Source organism: Peromyscus maniculatus, chromosome 9 (genome assembly GCF_049852395.1).
Source record: "Peromyscus maniculatus bairdii isolate BWxNUB_F1_BW_parent chromosome 9, HU_Pman_BW_mat_3.1, whole genome shotgun sequence".
In the NCBI taxonomy this organism is placed as follows: Eukaryota; Metazoa; Chordata; class Mammalia; order Rodentia; family Cricetidae; genus Peromyscus; species Peromyscus maniculatus.
Genome location: NC_134860.1, coordinates 119,508,389 through 119,524,155, shown reverse-complemented (window position 1 = coordinate 119,524,155; position 15,767 = coordinate 119,508,389). Strand labels below are relative to the sequence as shown.

Genomic DNA, 15,767 nt, shown 5'->3' with positions numbered 1-15,767 from the left:
ACGAGAGACAGGAGGCTGGGGAAAAGGGAGCCATGTCCGCTGAAGCTTCAGGGCAGCCTCTGGGCTGACAATGGCGGGAGGAAGGAGGAGAAGCAAGGGTAGCAGAAGTGTGTCTCTAGGGAGACACGGGGCACGAAAGCGGGCACAAACCAGCAATGACACCAGTGGAGACCCCCAGGGCATGAATACATCTGGAGGAGCGGGAAGGTCACCCTACAGACAGAAACCGGTCCAGGAACTCAACAGCACAGCCTTGGGCTTTAGCTCAGTGGCCACCTGCTGAGTGAGTGGGGGGAGAACTCCAAACAGACTGGCATGTTTCTGAGAGCAGGACCGAACTGGTGCCAGGGGCAAATGGTTGGCATAACACATGGTGTTCTTGCTAGTAATGTGTGAAGCATGCAGTTCTGTAAGTGAGGCAGGACCCAAGCTCTACAGTGAGGTCTGGCTGTTCTGCATCTCCACAGTCAGTGGCGGCCCTCGGCCTAGCATATGAGAAGCATTAAGAACAAATGTGTTGGAAATTCAATAAAAACAAACCCTTCCCCCAGATAAGCATAACCGACATACAAAGTTCTCGTGCACGCACACAAACACGGGGATCTCTTCCATGGTGGTTTAAGAGGCAGAAGATTACTCTGGGCACTGATCTGCCCTGCATAAAGACAAAGGGTCAGACAGCCCCATGAGGAAGTTCACCAGGCTATGGCAATGAAGCTCAGGAAAATAAACCTAGACAGATCGAGGACGGGTGCTCTTTGCTGTCCAGAAAAGTCCCATCAAGACTTCAGGGCTGCTTTGCTGCTCTGAACTTCAGGCCCTTGGAGGGAAGACCAATGTTTGAGAGTAGAGGGTTTGGAAACATTGGACAGAGCCACGCTCTACAGAACCAGTGCCTTCACCAGTGACGGTGGGAACGTCTTCCCAGGGGGGACAAGAGGTTTGGTGTTTTACTCACTGGAGAAGATTGTGTGGTAGTCAACGTGTCCAGGGTGGACAAAGACATTTGAAGCCAGTTGTAAGAGAAAATGTTGGCTCCTGAGGTCCCAGGCAGGGAATATATGAACTGCAGAGAACTACATTCCCACAAAATGCTGTGCTACACCAGAAAGTGCCTAAGAGCCCAAGTGATTTCAGTATATGCAGTGGAGACCCAACCGTCTGCAGGCCTTGGAGGCAAAGCAGAAACCTGCTGCCAGATGGAAACGGTACACCTGGGTCAGCAAGGGCAGAGCCAGAGGGCACAAGGGAGCTGCAAAGGCAGATATCCAGACACCATGCTAACCACCTCTGTTGCACCAAAACCTCTCCCTGGCTCATACCTGCCACAAGTTGTGAGTCTATGACAACCAGTAAGAGAGGAGGACAATGGCCCAAAGTGGTTCATGGATAGGTTCTTGAAAGGGTTCACAGTTCTTTTCTGGCACTGTGCAGGGAGGATCCCTGAGAGACAGGAGGAACTCCTCCTGTGGGAGGAGCTGGTTAAGGCCCTTAGTCATCCACTTAGCATAAAGAGAAATGGCTTGTGGGTAATAAAATGCAGCCTGTGCATTTACTGGAATAGCAAAAGACTTGGTCAGCCAGGAGACTGGTAGGTAGGAGCCAAGGAAACCTGAGGGAAGGCAAGTGAACACAGCTAAAGGAACACCAACACTCTGTTGGCTGTGTGTGTGTGTATGTGTGTGTGTGTGTGTGTGTGTGTGTGTGTTTTCCCCCAGATTAATTCCTCCATCACAAAAAAAGGCACCAGGCAGGAGGCAGACAAAATGCAGCAACCTTATTACTGCCCATCTCGATACTGGCACAGGAAGAGTAGCCATGGTGACAGGGATGGAGGTTACACATGGGCTCCATGCGCCCAGGATGAGCTAGCTACTGCCATCATGGAATATCTAATCTGCCATCAGCAGTGAGCTTGGTACACCAGCCTCAAGAAAGAATGACCACTTGTAGTGTCAACACTGAGCACTGACTATCTGGAATCATAGCTCTGTATGTTGGAGACCCACTGCCTCAGCATGGCTACATTTAAACACAGGGTCTGTAATGGTTAATTAGGGTCAAGTGAGGGCATTAGGTGGGCCCTGATCCAAAAGGAACGGTTTCCTTATGAAAGGAGGATTAGGGCTCTGGACAGGATATCCCAAAGTCTGGCACCTTGATGTGCTGGGTTCTTGGAACTGAAGGCCTCTGAAGCCTCTGAAGCAAGGGCTCTCTAGCCTTCTCCTATCATCCCGTCCTGGAGTAAGTCACAGAAACTAGAATTTCTCTTCCCCAAGGCAGGTCACAGACACTAGACACCCATTCCCCCAAAGTACACTACAGAACCTACAACTTCTCTCCCTTTCCCCATAAAGACTCTTCTCTCAGAGGGGTATCCTGTACCCAGGAGGGGAGGAAGCTAGACAGGCCCTGCTGGGCTCTCTGCTGCCACCCCACCACACCCCATCCTCTCATTCTTCTCCAAGGGTCTTGCAGATCTACTGCCTCCTGTCAATCAGCTGCCACCTGTCAATCACAAGGCTTCACTCCAGCCTGTGTTGCCTGAGGATGGAATCCTTCTCATGTAGCTCCTTACTCTTTGTCCTCAGGTATACAGAGTCGAGTCCATCTGTAATTTCCACCCCCATCTCTGAACTCTATGAGAGCATGTGCCAGCCCTCTTCAAACAGGTCATATAACTGTACTGTATGCTCCAAAGTCACTTCAAGGTCAAATAGGTCTGTAAGGAACAACTCTGGCTTTTCTCTCGCCCATACTCCTATCCAAAATATCAACTCTGGAACCCACATTCCCAAAGGGAGTGCAAAGACGTCAGACTTAAATTCTCTGGGCCATTGAGACCTGAAGCCCTGAACACCTGGGGAAGAGGGCAGGCGACAGAGAGAGGGTCGGTGAGAATTGTGCATCTCTCACCATCCCAGAAGACAAAGGAGGAGGCAGGACGTGAAGAGGCCAATGTGTTGGGCCACAGAAGTGCCCAAGGAAGGTCGTGCCAGGAGTCTTAGCTGGGTACAGAGCAACCTCCTCTTCTTGTCCCCCTTAAGAGACAAGTGTTGTGTCCGAGTTTTGGCTAATGTGGTATTTGTAGGTAACTGCAATGGCTCCTGGTTACTAACGGCACATCTGTGAAAGCACAGCATTTATATGATGTAATCACTGGCTGTTCCCTTAAAGTCTTATCTTTGTATTCACTTTAACCAAGGAAAATCATGAAGCTTTTCATTTCTTCCTCATCCATGGCACATGACTAGCACTTTAAACAGGAAGACGCTGTGGCTTTGACAAGATTACAAACAATGATAAGTATTCTATCTTGCTAACTAGGTTGCTGTTTCTCTCAGAAATAATGCTAAGAATAAGATTGTTCATTCTGACCAACTGTTCAGCTCTAATTTGTTTTGTTTCCTTAAAAATAAAACAACACAAACCCCCGACACTGACAAAGGCCTCTCACCCCGAGAGACCTAAATTCTCAATGTCCTGAAAACACATCAAAAGCCCACACAAAGCAGAGGCCGCCACACGTGCAGTCACACCGCCGCCGCCGCCGGCCGGTCACGCAGGTCCTACCTGCTGCTGCCTCTGTCGCCTCACGTGTGCGAACTGAGAGAGCATCAGCTGCCGGTCAAGCTGCTCCATCCTCTGCTGCCTCTGGATGTCCACTGTGGCTCCCATCCCAACTCTGGCCTCGCTGGTGGGCTCTGAGGATGAGAAGACAGGCCCAAGGGCCCAGGAGAAGAACTGGGCCACGCTGCCAGGGATGCGGAGCACCTGGTGAACCTGGAACACTTTGCAGTCATAGCACATGCCGGCAATCTACAAGAAAACATCCAACTGGTTGTTCAAATGTAACCAAGACTGAGATGGTATATTTAACAGGGAACCACAGTGACAAATGTCCCCGATGGTACTGTCTAGTTTTAGCAGTGGTAACAAGTCCTGCCGAGCGGCAGAGCGCCAAGCGCCATTCCTGTGCACCAACTGCTGCAGCAAGAGTGCGACAGTGAAAGCGGATGGCAAAGACGTAACTTACTCAGCAGAACAAATTCGCTGTATTAATTAGGAGTCAGCACAAGCCTGACATTCCACACACCACATACAGATACAGTATTTAAGGAGCAATGTCTCAATTTTAAAGGAAATCCAGGAGCTGGGAGATGGCTGCTTGGTCAGTCGGATGCTTCCTGGGCAGGCATGGGAACCTGAATTCAGTCCCTGGCACCCCAGGCCTGGCTGCATGTGCTTGTAACCCCAGTGCTGGGGAGGCCAAACAGGCCATCCCTGGGGCTCACTGGCCAACTAGCCTGCAAGCCCCAGGTCCAAGGGAAGATACCAAGGTTGACTTCTGGATTACATACACACACTCCTAAAATTAAAAAACAAAATCCTCACAAAACAAGAACCACAAATGGCTGAAAGACATTTAAAGAAATGTTCAACATCCTTAATCATCAGAGAAATGCAAATCAAAACGACTCTGAGATACCACTTTACACCTGTCAGAATGGCTACGATCAAAAACACCAATGACAGTCAATGTTGGAGAGGATGTGAAGCAAAGGGAACATTCCTCCACTGTTGGTGGGAATGCAAGCTTGTACAACCACTGTGGAAATCAGTATGGCGGTTTCTCAGAAAATTAGGAATGGAACTACCTCAAGACCCAGCCATCCCACTCTTGGGCATATACCCAAGGAATGCTGATTCATACCATAAAGATACATGCTCAGCTATGTTCATAGCAGCACTATTTGTAATAGCCAGAACCTGGAAACAACCTAGATGCCCGTCAACGGAAGAATGGATGAAAAAAAATGTGGTACATATACACAATGGAGTACTACTCAGCAGAGAAAAACAATGAAAGCATGAAATCTGCAGGCAAATGGATGGAACTAGAAAAAAATCATCCTGAGTGAGGTAACCCAAACCCAGAAAGACAGTCATGGTATGTACTCACTCATAAGTGGATTCTAAATATAAAATAAAGAACAATCAGACTACAACCCATAGAACCATGGAGGCTATATATATATAGCATGGAGGTCCCTAGGACGACTGTAGCTTATAATAAATTTCGGTTTTACTAAAAAAAAAAAAAAAAAAAAAAAAAAGCAAAATCCACAAAAGGTTTGATTATCCGAAAAAAATCTCACATTGGAGCAACTCCGTGGAACCCTCGCTGCAGACAGACAGACACATGACCCAGTCACTGAGGTTACCAGAGAAGAGAGACAATCTTAACCCTGAATTTACTCATCTAGATTTCAAGTATGGATTTTTTTCTAGATATTTAGTTACTCATTAATAATACTTAGCAAGTAATACTTCTGGAAAAATACTTTTCTTTTTACAAACACATCTATTTTTTGTAAGGTTATTTATAAAGCCATTTATATAGAAGGAGAAACCTTAGGATTTCTTCTCTGTATGGCTTTTTAGGTAAAAATCACCATGCATATTTTTTAAAATACACTAGAAAAATTTTGATTAATTAGGATGAAATTATCCACACCAAACGAAAGAATTTAACAACTTTTTTGCTGATACCAAAAAAGAATACCTTAACATGTATTTGTTTGTTGTTGTTGTCTTATTGAGACAGGGTCTTGTTATATGTAGCCCAGGCTGGCCTGGGACTTGCAATCCTCCTGCCTCAGTCTCCTGAGTACTGGGATTACATATACGTTACCATGCTCAGCTCATGTTTTAGAAATGCAGCTTTGTGATGGCTACTCTTGGTTGTCACCTTGACTGTATCTGTAACAAACTAAAATCCAGAAATGGAGGGCACACTTGGGATCCAGATCTTGAGGCAGGAGGACAAAATGCCTTTGATCTGGATCTTGAAGCAGGAAGACACACGCCTTTGATCCAGATCTTTAGGGGGTAAAATACACCTTTAATCTGGGACACACCTTCTGCTAGAAGCCTATGTGTAAGGACAATGGATGAAGGAAGGGATGGATTGTTCTTCACCAGCTTGCCTACACATCCATTCCTTCATGGGCACTGGAGCCTGCTTCTTCAGGATTCCAGCATATACAGAAGACCAGCTGAGACACCCAGCCTTGTGGGAATGAGCAACTCCTAGATTCTTGGACTTCCCATTCACAGCCAGCCATTGTTGGACTGCAGCCTGTAGTCATCCCAATAAATTCCCGTGTGTGTGTGTGTGTGTGTGTGTGTGTGTGTGTGTGTGTGTGTGTGTGTGTGTGTGTATAGAGAGAGTCATTCCATAAGTTCTGTGACTCTGGAGAACCCGAGTGGTGCTAGAGAAGCAGAGTGTGAGGATGGATATTTTAAGTACCTGGAATAGGCTTTTGAATTATGCACCAGCACCTTCAGCGACCGAAGCCTCTCCAGTCACTCTCTTCTAGGAGCTCGAGAGCACTGAAAGCCCATGGTGTAAACTCTATTTTAAACTTAGAGATAAGTCTTTGGTTATCTTGATTCATCAACAGTGAGTGACAATGGATTTAGTGAAACTTTTGACAGTTTGGGGGAAAAGAAGGAAAACGATGCTGCTGGTTGGTTGCTCTTAATCTCTCTAGATAAATTGATAAGGGACAGGAATGAGCTCCATGACAAAGTTAACCAAATTCAGAACAGGGTGAAGGACAACAATGAACTCAGGGATAAAACTGACTGGCTCCAGATGTGAATGAACAGTCTAAGGTTTTCTAAGGCTGCTCTGGAAGAGAATCTTCTCTCCAGCAGCCACAGAGCTCGAGCTGCAGAAAATCCAACTGAAGCCCTCATGATAAGGTTGGCTGAACCACCACCGCCTCAGTGGTGTCAGGGTTAGAGTAAGGGCGTTCATTGGTAAAGAATGGGACCCTGTCACATGGGGTGGGGGTGTGTGGAAGGACCCTATTGAAGCTCAGGACTTTGACCTCTAATTCTCAAGGATTTATCTCATCTGAGGAAGTGGGTAGCCAGTCCAGCTTTGACCTGGAAGTACCACCCCCTTTGAGGCTTCAGTAACTGTCACACCTATAAGTCAGAGCCGAGAGAGGACCCTGAAGATCCGGGATCCAGATAGGCCAGCTCTCTTGGTTCCTGGACCCTGGACGCTGGAGGTAGACTGAGCCGAGTTCTCCAGAGAACACTGCCGGACTGCACTACACCTTCCCAGACCCTGAAACCTATCCCCTCACTTGTAAGTTACCCCACAAAATAAACCTCCCTTTAACTATGTGGAGTGGCCTTAATATTTTAACCAATAAGGAAGGGATACCTTCAGCCCCACCCCTTAAATACTGGCCTTTCACCTTCTACTGAGGAAATTAATCCTTCACTGTCTGATAAACCAGCAGCGACTTTCTCTGAAGGAAACGCCAGGCAGAACAACACTGCTGTCCCTCAGGCCACCAACAGCTGCCTCTAGACCTATAACCAGACTCAAGGCAAAGCAGGTCCCTAGAGGCGAGGCAGAAAGTGTGGTCCATGAGGAGGAGGGCCATTACACTAAGGAGCTGAATGAGTTTGCTAAGTCATTCAAGCAGAAGTCTGGAGAATATGTGTGGGAACGGATTTTAAGGGTGTGGGATAATGATGGAAGGAACATAAACTACATCAGGCTGAGTTTATTGATATGGGCCCCCTGGGTGGAGATTCTAGGTTTAAAATGGAAGGTCATACAGTTAAAAATGGTGTCAAAAGTTGATCTGAATGATTGTCTGAAGCATTTATCAAAATGAGTTGGAGATGCCTGGTTTCCCTTGGCTTAGTGATGATGATGGATTGTAAGGCTCAGGGAAACTGCAGGGCTAGAGTGGGTTCTGTAAAACCTGAGCCCCCACAATGGGAAGGCCAGAAGACAGGACCTTCATGAACCCTGTAAGACACACAATGGTGAGAAGGGCAGCAGCACATCTGAAGAGTCTCGTTGTCATCCTCTTCTTGTGTTAGACCTTAGGGTTGGAGATGCTGCTGCTCAACTGGAAAAGTTAAGTGCAATGAGTGGGGCCTGAGGTAGCCACACTGAATCTGCAGAGGCAAGGTGACTGTAGTTATCTAATGGGCAGTGTAGACAAAACAGTGTTCATAATGGCCTAACCTGGAATGGTCAGCACACATAAGGTGAATTTTATAGTGATATGACTGGTCAGATCTTTGGTACTGGCTAATCAATCACGGTGTTTCCAGGAACGAAACAGATGTGAAGCCTACTGCATTTCTGTTTGATCTGTATAAGCAGAAAAATTCTCCAGCAAACGGAAGAGGCTGCACTGGATCGTGGCAAAAGGAATCTTGGGCAGTGAATCAATTTCCAGACTTGAGCCAGTCTGCAGACCCGGAACCCCTTGAATAAGGGGTGGCCAGGTTCCCCTGAGGAAGAACCCTCATAAGACACCTAAAGGTTTTACTGTTAGCCTTTCTCCAGTCCTTCCCCAGAGGGACCCTCGAGGCCTTTGACAAGGGTGACTGTACACCGGGGGAAAAGAAAGAACCAGACTTTCCAGGGTCTGTTGGATGCTGGTTCTGAATTCATGCTGATTCCAGAAGATCCCAAGAAACATTGTAGCCCTCCAGATAAAAGTCAGGGCTTATGGAGGCCAGGTGATCAATGGAATTTTGGCTGATGTTCGACAAACAGTAGGTCCAGTAGGTCCTCAAACTCATCCTGTGGTTATTTCCCCAGTTTCAGAATGTATAATTAGGGTACTTAGAAGTTGGCAGAATTCTCACACTGGTTCCCTGACCTGTGGAGGGCTATTGTGACTGGAAAGGCCAAACGGAAGCCTCTAGAGCTGTCTCTGTTAGGACAGCAGTGAATCAAAAGCAGTACCGCATCCCTGGAGGAACTGCAGAAATTAGTGCCACCATCAGGGCTTGAAAGATGCAGGGGTGGTGGTCTCATGGTAACTTACTGGTCCATTGTCAAACGTTTAGTTTCCATTAAGACCCAATAGCAGACCAAGAGCTGTTTCTCAAGGGGAGAATAATTGTTGCAGATGATGGCACAGCCTTGCTCCAAATCCCAGTGTCTCTTCTGTGATTCACCTCTAGGGCCTGCCAAAGGCTCCAAACAAACAGCATCACATATGCCACTGACATCTTCAGTACCATCAGGTCTGTAGGATCACATGGTCCAAGTGGTAGAGCAGCCTACACAGCAGCCTGGACCTGCTGCGACTTCCCCTGTTCCAGTCCGCATGTCAAACTAGCAGCTTTCCAGTCACTTGGGACATGGGCAGGGATAACACACCCAAGTGGGGAATGTGCTGCCTCCAGGATCCAAAGAGGCCCAATAATCATTGTGCTTCTTTCTTGGTGGTGAGAGGGGCCAAGTGAAATAACTTGTCCTTCATCTTAGAAAGAGTATCTCTGCATGCCCCACACCACTAGACTCCTGAGAGTTTCACTGAGTTAGAGAATCCTTGAATTTTGGTGGATTTATTTCCTGTCCTCTGACATGCATATGTGTTACCAGTGAGTTCAAAATGATTGCTACCTCCTGCTCACTTGGTCCAATAAGCATAATGTAGTCAATATAGTGCACCAATGTGATATTTTGTGGAAGAGAGAGACAATCAGGATCCCTTCTAAGTTTTAACACAGGGCAGGAGTTAATGTAAACCTAAGGCAAAACTGTAAAGGTATGCTGCTGGCCTTGCCAACTCTGCTGGTCCTCATGGACAGGGACTGAGAAAAAGGCATTTGCTACATCAATAGCTGCACACCATGCATCAGGAAATGTGTTAATTTACTCAAGGAAGGACACCACATCTGGTACAGCAGCTGCAACTGGAGTCACTACTTGACTGAGTTTTTGATAGTCAACTGTCAATCTCCACAATCCCTCAGTCTCCCTCACTGGCCAGATAGGAGAGTTAAATGTTAACTCTCCTGGGATGGGATCCTGAAGTGCCCATCATGAGCTGAGTGTTACTGGACCCACCAGGTCATAAAGTAGGACATACACAGCAACAATCTATTATCAAATGTTAGAGGTATATACGAGATCGGGCCCAAGCAGGTCCTGAGGGCACTAGCAAGCTACCTGAAGAAGTTGCCCAAATGTCTATGGTTTCTACTCCTGTTACAATGCCATCTTCTGCCAAGCACACACCTATAGCCTCATGGGGCATTCCTTATGATCAGTTGAATGAGGAAGAGAAGAGTAGGGCCTGGTTTACTGATGGTTCTGCACATGATATGGCAGCACCCAGAAGTGGACAGCTCCCTTCTGGGACAACCCTGAAGATACTGGTGAAGGGAAATATTCACAGTGGGCAGAACTTCAGGCAGTAGACATAGCCATATAGTTTGTATGGAAGGAGAAATGGCCAGATGTGTGACTATTCACTGATTATGGGCTGTAGCCAGTGGATTGGCTGGATGATCAGGGACTTGGAAAGTGCACGATTGGAAAATTGGTGAGAAAGACATCTGGATCGATCTCTCTAAATGGGCAAAGGATGTGAAGATACTTGTGTCCCATGTAAATGTTCACCAAAGTTGACTTCGGCTGAGGAGGAATTCAGTAATCAAGTAGATGGGATGACCTGTTCTGTGGACAGTCAGCCTCTTTCCTCAGCCATTCCTGTCATTGCCCAGTGGGCCATGAACAAAGTGGCCATGGTGGCAGAGATGGGGTTATGCCTGGACTCAACAACATGGACTTCACTCAAGGCCGACCTGGCTACAGCTGCTGCTGAGTGCCGGAGCTGCCAACAGCAGAGAACAACACTGAGCCCCAGATGTGGCACCATTCCCCAGGGTGAACAGCCTGCAACCTGGTGGCAAGCTTACACTGGATCATTTCCTCCATGGAAAGGACAATGCTGTCCTTACTGGAGTAGATACTTATTCTGGTTATGGATTTGCCTTTCCTGCATGTAATGCCTCTGCCAAAACCATTACCCATGGACTCACAGAAGGCCTTACCCACTGACGTAGTATTCCACACAGCATTGCTTCTGACCAGGAACTCACTTCACAGTCAGAAGTGCAACAGTGGCCCACACTCACGGAACCCACTGGTCTCTCCATGTTCCCACCACTGAAGACACAGGTACAGCACCAATTAGGTGGCAGCAGCCTGGAGGGCGGGGGCAGGGTTCTCCACAAGTCTTTGACTCAGCATCCAATTATGGTTCTCCCATAGCCAGGCTCCAAGGGTCCAGGACTCAAGGGGTGGAAAAGGGAGTGTTTCCACTCACTATCACCCCTAGTGACTGACTAGGAAAGATTTTCCTTCCTGTTCATGGGACCCTAATTTCTGCTGGCCTAGAAGTTTTGGTTCCAGAGAGGGGGTGCTGCTGCCAGGGGCCACAACAAACATTCCACTGAACTGGAAGGTCGGACGTCCCCGGGTCACTCTGGGCTTCTAATGCCCTTAAACCAACAGGCTAAGAAAAGAATAACAGTGTTGGGAGGGGTGACAGATCTAGATTACCATGGGGAGAGTGGACTGCCTCTCAACAATGACGTAGGAAGGATTACATCCGGAGTGCAGGAGATCCTTTTGTTGAGTCTCTTGGTGCTACTGTGCCCTGCGCACCATCTAAGGCCGCCAGACCAGTTGCAGATACAAGGGTTCTAATTGACAAGAGTGCTTTTGCTGTGTTTGTTAATGTATTAGTACAGGTATTGTGTTTTCTTTCAATTTCCTTATCTTATGTTGTAACACCAATTAAGGAAATATCAGTGGTTATCAGATGTAAGCTTGAGATACTAGAAAGATGCCCCCCAAGAGACATTGCCTCTCTTCTAAATATGTAATGCACTTGCACTTGCAGTTGTATAAGGGACAGTTATGTCATGTGAGGCATAATTATGCCCTGGCTAAATATATAATACATTTGCGATTGTACCTGGGATAATTACATTATGTTTAGGTGCTATGATGACCCAGTTATTGTTTTCATCTGGAAATTAATCATGACATAAAGAGATGTGACTGTGTGTCAAGTTGACAGGGGGTGTATTGTGATGGCTGTTCTTGTTGTCGACTTGACTGTATCTGTAATGAACTATAATCCACAAATGGGGGGCATACTTGTGATTCGGATCTTGCGGCAAGAAGACAACATGCCTTTGATCCAGATGTGGAGGCTGGAAGGCACACCTTAAATCTGGGCCCCACCTTCTGCTGGAAGCCTATGTAAGGACAATGGAAGAGGGAAGGGTTCCTTCTTCCCCTGCTTGTCCTCACCTCATCAGCACATCCATTCTGTCTCTGGCATTGGAGCCTACTTCTTCAGGATTCCAGCATATACAGAAGACCAGCTGAGACACCCAGCCTCATGGGATGAGCAGCTACTAGATTCTTGGACTTCCCATTCACAGCCAGCCACTGCTGGATTAGCTGGACTGCAGCCTGTAAGTCATTCCAATAATTTCCCATATCTATATCTATATATATCTATATATAAATGTATGTATGTATGTATATACACATTTATATATGTGCATACACACATATGAAGAGAGAGGGGACTAGATTCTATAAGTTCTGTGACTCTAGAGGACCCTGACTAATACAACCTTCCATGAATTCAGCAAGGGTGTCTCAAGCCCTTGCACTGAGAACACCATAGAGGACAAAATAAAGAAAACTGTACTCTCACAAAAGTATTAGTCCTTAATATACAGGAAAGGTAACAAATACATGAGGACATGCAACCATTGGACATGCTCTAGAAAGGAAAAGTAACAAATACATGAGGGCATGGAACCACTGGGCATGCTCTAGGAAGGGAATCAGAGTACCTGGACCAAGGACCCACTTTAGGTTGGAAGGGACACATAAGCAAAGGTCTTCGGGATGATAGGGTGCCCCTGAAGACAAACTGAAAAAACTGAAGATGCTATGTAGGAATGGGTGCCCAGTGGAATACCAGCTTGGAACCCAAGGGACCAGGTAAGCCCAGAAGTATGTAGGAGTCACTGAATACTACGTGGAATTTAAGCGGAGAGAATAGGTTGCCTGGGGCGGGGTACGTAACAGAGAGACTCGGACTAAGTGACAGAGCCAGCGGTACACTGAAGTCTGCAGATGGACGGATAGGGAGTGTGTGAGGGATCCAGGAAAGGGCTTCAGGATGAGGAAATGGAGCCAGGGAACTTTGGCGACAGTGGAGCCACACAATGTGCGAGGGGAGCAGTCACCAACGTGAACGCTGCTGTGGATGAGCAGCAGGGAGAGGTCCCCTGGATGTGGCCCGTGGGGCCTCTGACGTCAGGACAATCTGGAGCAGAAGCAGGAGCAAAGGGCCGAATGGAGCAGGCTCCAGGGGGCAGAGGGACTTGCGGTTTCAAGCCACTCCTGCGGCCCTATTATCAAAACAGTACAAAACAACAAAGAAAATGAAAACAGAGACAGCTCCACGTGGAGTGAAACCAGAAAGCACCTGTAAAGCTGCACCTCACAAGCACTCGGAAAGTGATGGACGGAAGGGCATGCAAACCCCTGCAGAAGCTCTCCGGAGACTGGGGCTGTGGGAGGCAGCAGTGACTGGGCGATGGTGGAGGCTGTGAGGGGAGACTGAGGTGGCGGAAGGAACACAGGAGCCTGCACACATCATAAGCCGCACATCACAGAGCCAGAGGCAGAGGAGAGGGCGTGTGGGGACGGTGGGATTTCCTAAGCGACAGCAGCTCAGTTTTTCAGAGTGATCAAACATGTAATATAAATAATACGAACCTAAAATATAATGTAAGCCAGGCCAGTAGCGTAGCAGGTAGAGGTGCTTGCCTCTAAGACTGACAACCTGAGTGGGAGCCTGTGGACCCGCTTGGTGGAAGGAAGGAACTGATTCCTCTGACCCCCATGGGAGCACTACCCACACCCCACCCCACACCACCACACACAATAAATCAATACACTGGAAAATGCAAACATTCCCAAGGGATAAGAAGATGAAATCTACTTCGAGATACACTGTAGTGGACAAAATAAATTCTTAAAAGCAACCCAAGAGTAGACACAGACCACCTGAAGTAGAAGCACATGCTAATAACAAACCATTAGAAATAAAAACAATTAAAGGTGAGCCCTTAATAGGGAAAACCAAAAACAGTACGAGGAATACGTATGTTTGTGTGTTTGTGTGTGTGTGTGTGTGTGTGTGTGTATGCATATATGTGTATGTACATGAACATATATAAATACACACAAAAAAAACCCTAGTAATAGAGGTACTATAATCTACAAATTAGAAGATCAAAATGGTTAAGATACCAATTTTCACCAAATAATATATAAATTCAATGTTCCAATATAAAATCTTACTTATTCATTAAAATTTATTTATTTATTTACATGTATGAGTATTTTATCTTTATATATGTATGTGCACCATGTGTGTAACTGGTGCCTGCAGAGGTCAGAAGAGGGAAACTGAGTTTCTGGGACTGGAGTCATGGATGGTTGTGAACCACCCTGCGCGGGTGCTGGGAATGAAAGACTCAAACCAGGCCCTCTGCAAGACCAACAAGCACTCTTAACCACTGACCCAGCTCTCCAGCCCCTCAAAATAAAATCTAAACGAGGTGTTTGCTGGAACAGGAACGCCAGTCCTATTTAAGGTTTACATTTTTTAAAGCATCATGGCGGGAAATTGAAGCTGGGCAAAAATGATTACAAGCTTCATGACTCTATCCCTGTCTGATCTAGCCCGTGGTGGACGGTGAGGCCCACAGATGATGAACATGTGTGCCAGCAGCGCTCATGGGAAGGAAGAGTTCACATGTCTAGCACTTCAGTAGGACTCTGGGCTGTCAAACACACAAAACAGTACTGTAAAATGTTTCAGATATTTACAATGGATTAGAGTATATAAAGCTTAGCAGTTCAGTTTCCTACAAATATTTGATAATCACATCACCCCATTCTATGAAAAGATATGATAGGAATAATTAAAGTTTTACCTAATTACTGCCCAAATCTCCACAGTATTACTTATGTTATATTAAGACTCCTTTAGTTTGTTTTTTGAGTTGGGGTCTTATTAGGTTGAGCTGGCTTTGAACTCATTGTAGAATAACCCTGCAGTTCGGATCCTCCTGCCTCCGTCTCCCGAGAGCTGGCAGCACAAATGTGTGCTCCCATGTCGGGTTTTCATGTGGTGCTGAAGAGCTAGCTCACCAGGGCATCGTGTGCTGGGAAAGCACTCGTGTCAACTAAGTCACACCCTCAGTCTGAGACAGTTTGTTCTTCAAAGTCATGCTTTGCTGAAGAAAAAAAAGCTTTAAAATCAGAGTATGCGTGGGAAAAAAGAGTTAAGTTGCAGAATGCTTACATAGCGTGCATCAAGCCCTGGATGCAGTCTGCAACAAAGAAAGGAAGGTGGGGGGGGAGGGGAGGGGGGGAGGGGAGGAGAGGGGGAAGGGGGGAGGGACGGAACGAAGGTGGCTCGGGGTAAGAGTGTTGTTCTTCCAGAGGATCTGAGTTCAATTCTTAGGACTCCCACCAGGCTGCTCGCACTACCTCTAACTCCCACTCTTCTGGCCTCTGTGGGCAATTGTACTCACATGTGTGCAAACCCATACATGCACACACACACTAAATCTTAGAAGTAAGGCCGGGTGCTAGAATCTGCATTGCAACCAGCCAGGAGGAACTAACCCAGGATCAGTGAGGTCTTTCTGAAGCAGGATGTCCAAAGTGAGGGCCAGCAACAAAGATAACGGCCCAGACAGAAGATGACCAGATAAGGCAAAAGGGAACAAGCACACGCCACACATCAGGAGGTCCAGCTAGGTGTGGAATGAAACACTCAGCCAGGAGGTCAGGAACCCTGTTCAGGGAA

The 15,767-nt window shown here is 46.9% G+C and overlaps 1 protein-coding gene across 4 annotated transcripts in view; it reads right to left on the bottom strand.

The window, feature by feature from the left end:
• Ubac2 (UBA domain containing 2) overlaps positions 1-15,767 on the bottom strand; it is a 184,705-nt gene that overhangs the window by 27,304 nt on the left and 141,634 nt on the right. For all 4 annotated transcript variants that reach the window (XM_006978772.4, XM_076545598.1, XM_042285341.1 and 1 more), the window contains one exon: positions 3,574-3,819. In XM_006978772.4, coding sequence (XP_006978834.1) covers positions 3,574-3,819 — 246 coding nt within the window. The remainder of the gene's footprint in view (positions 1-3,573; positions 3,820-15,767) is intronic.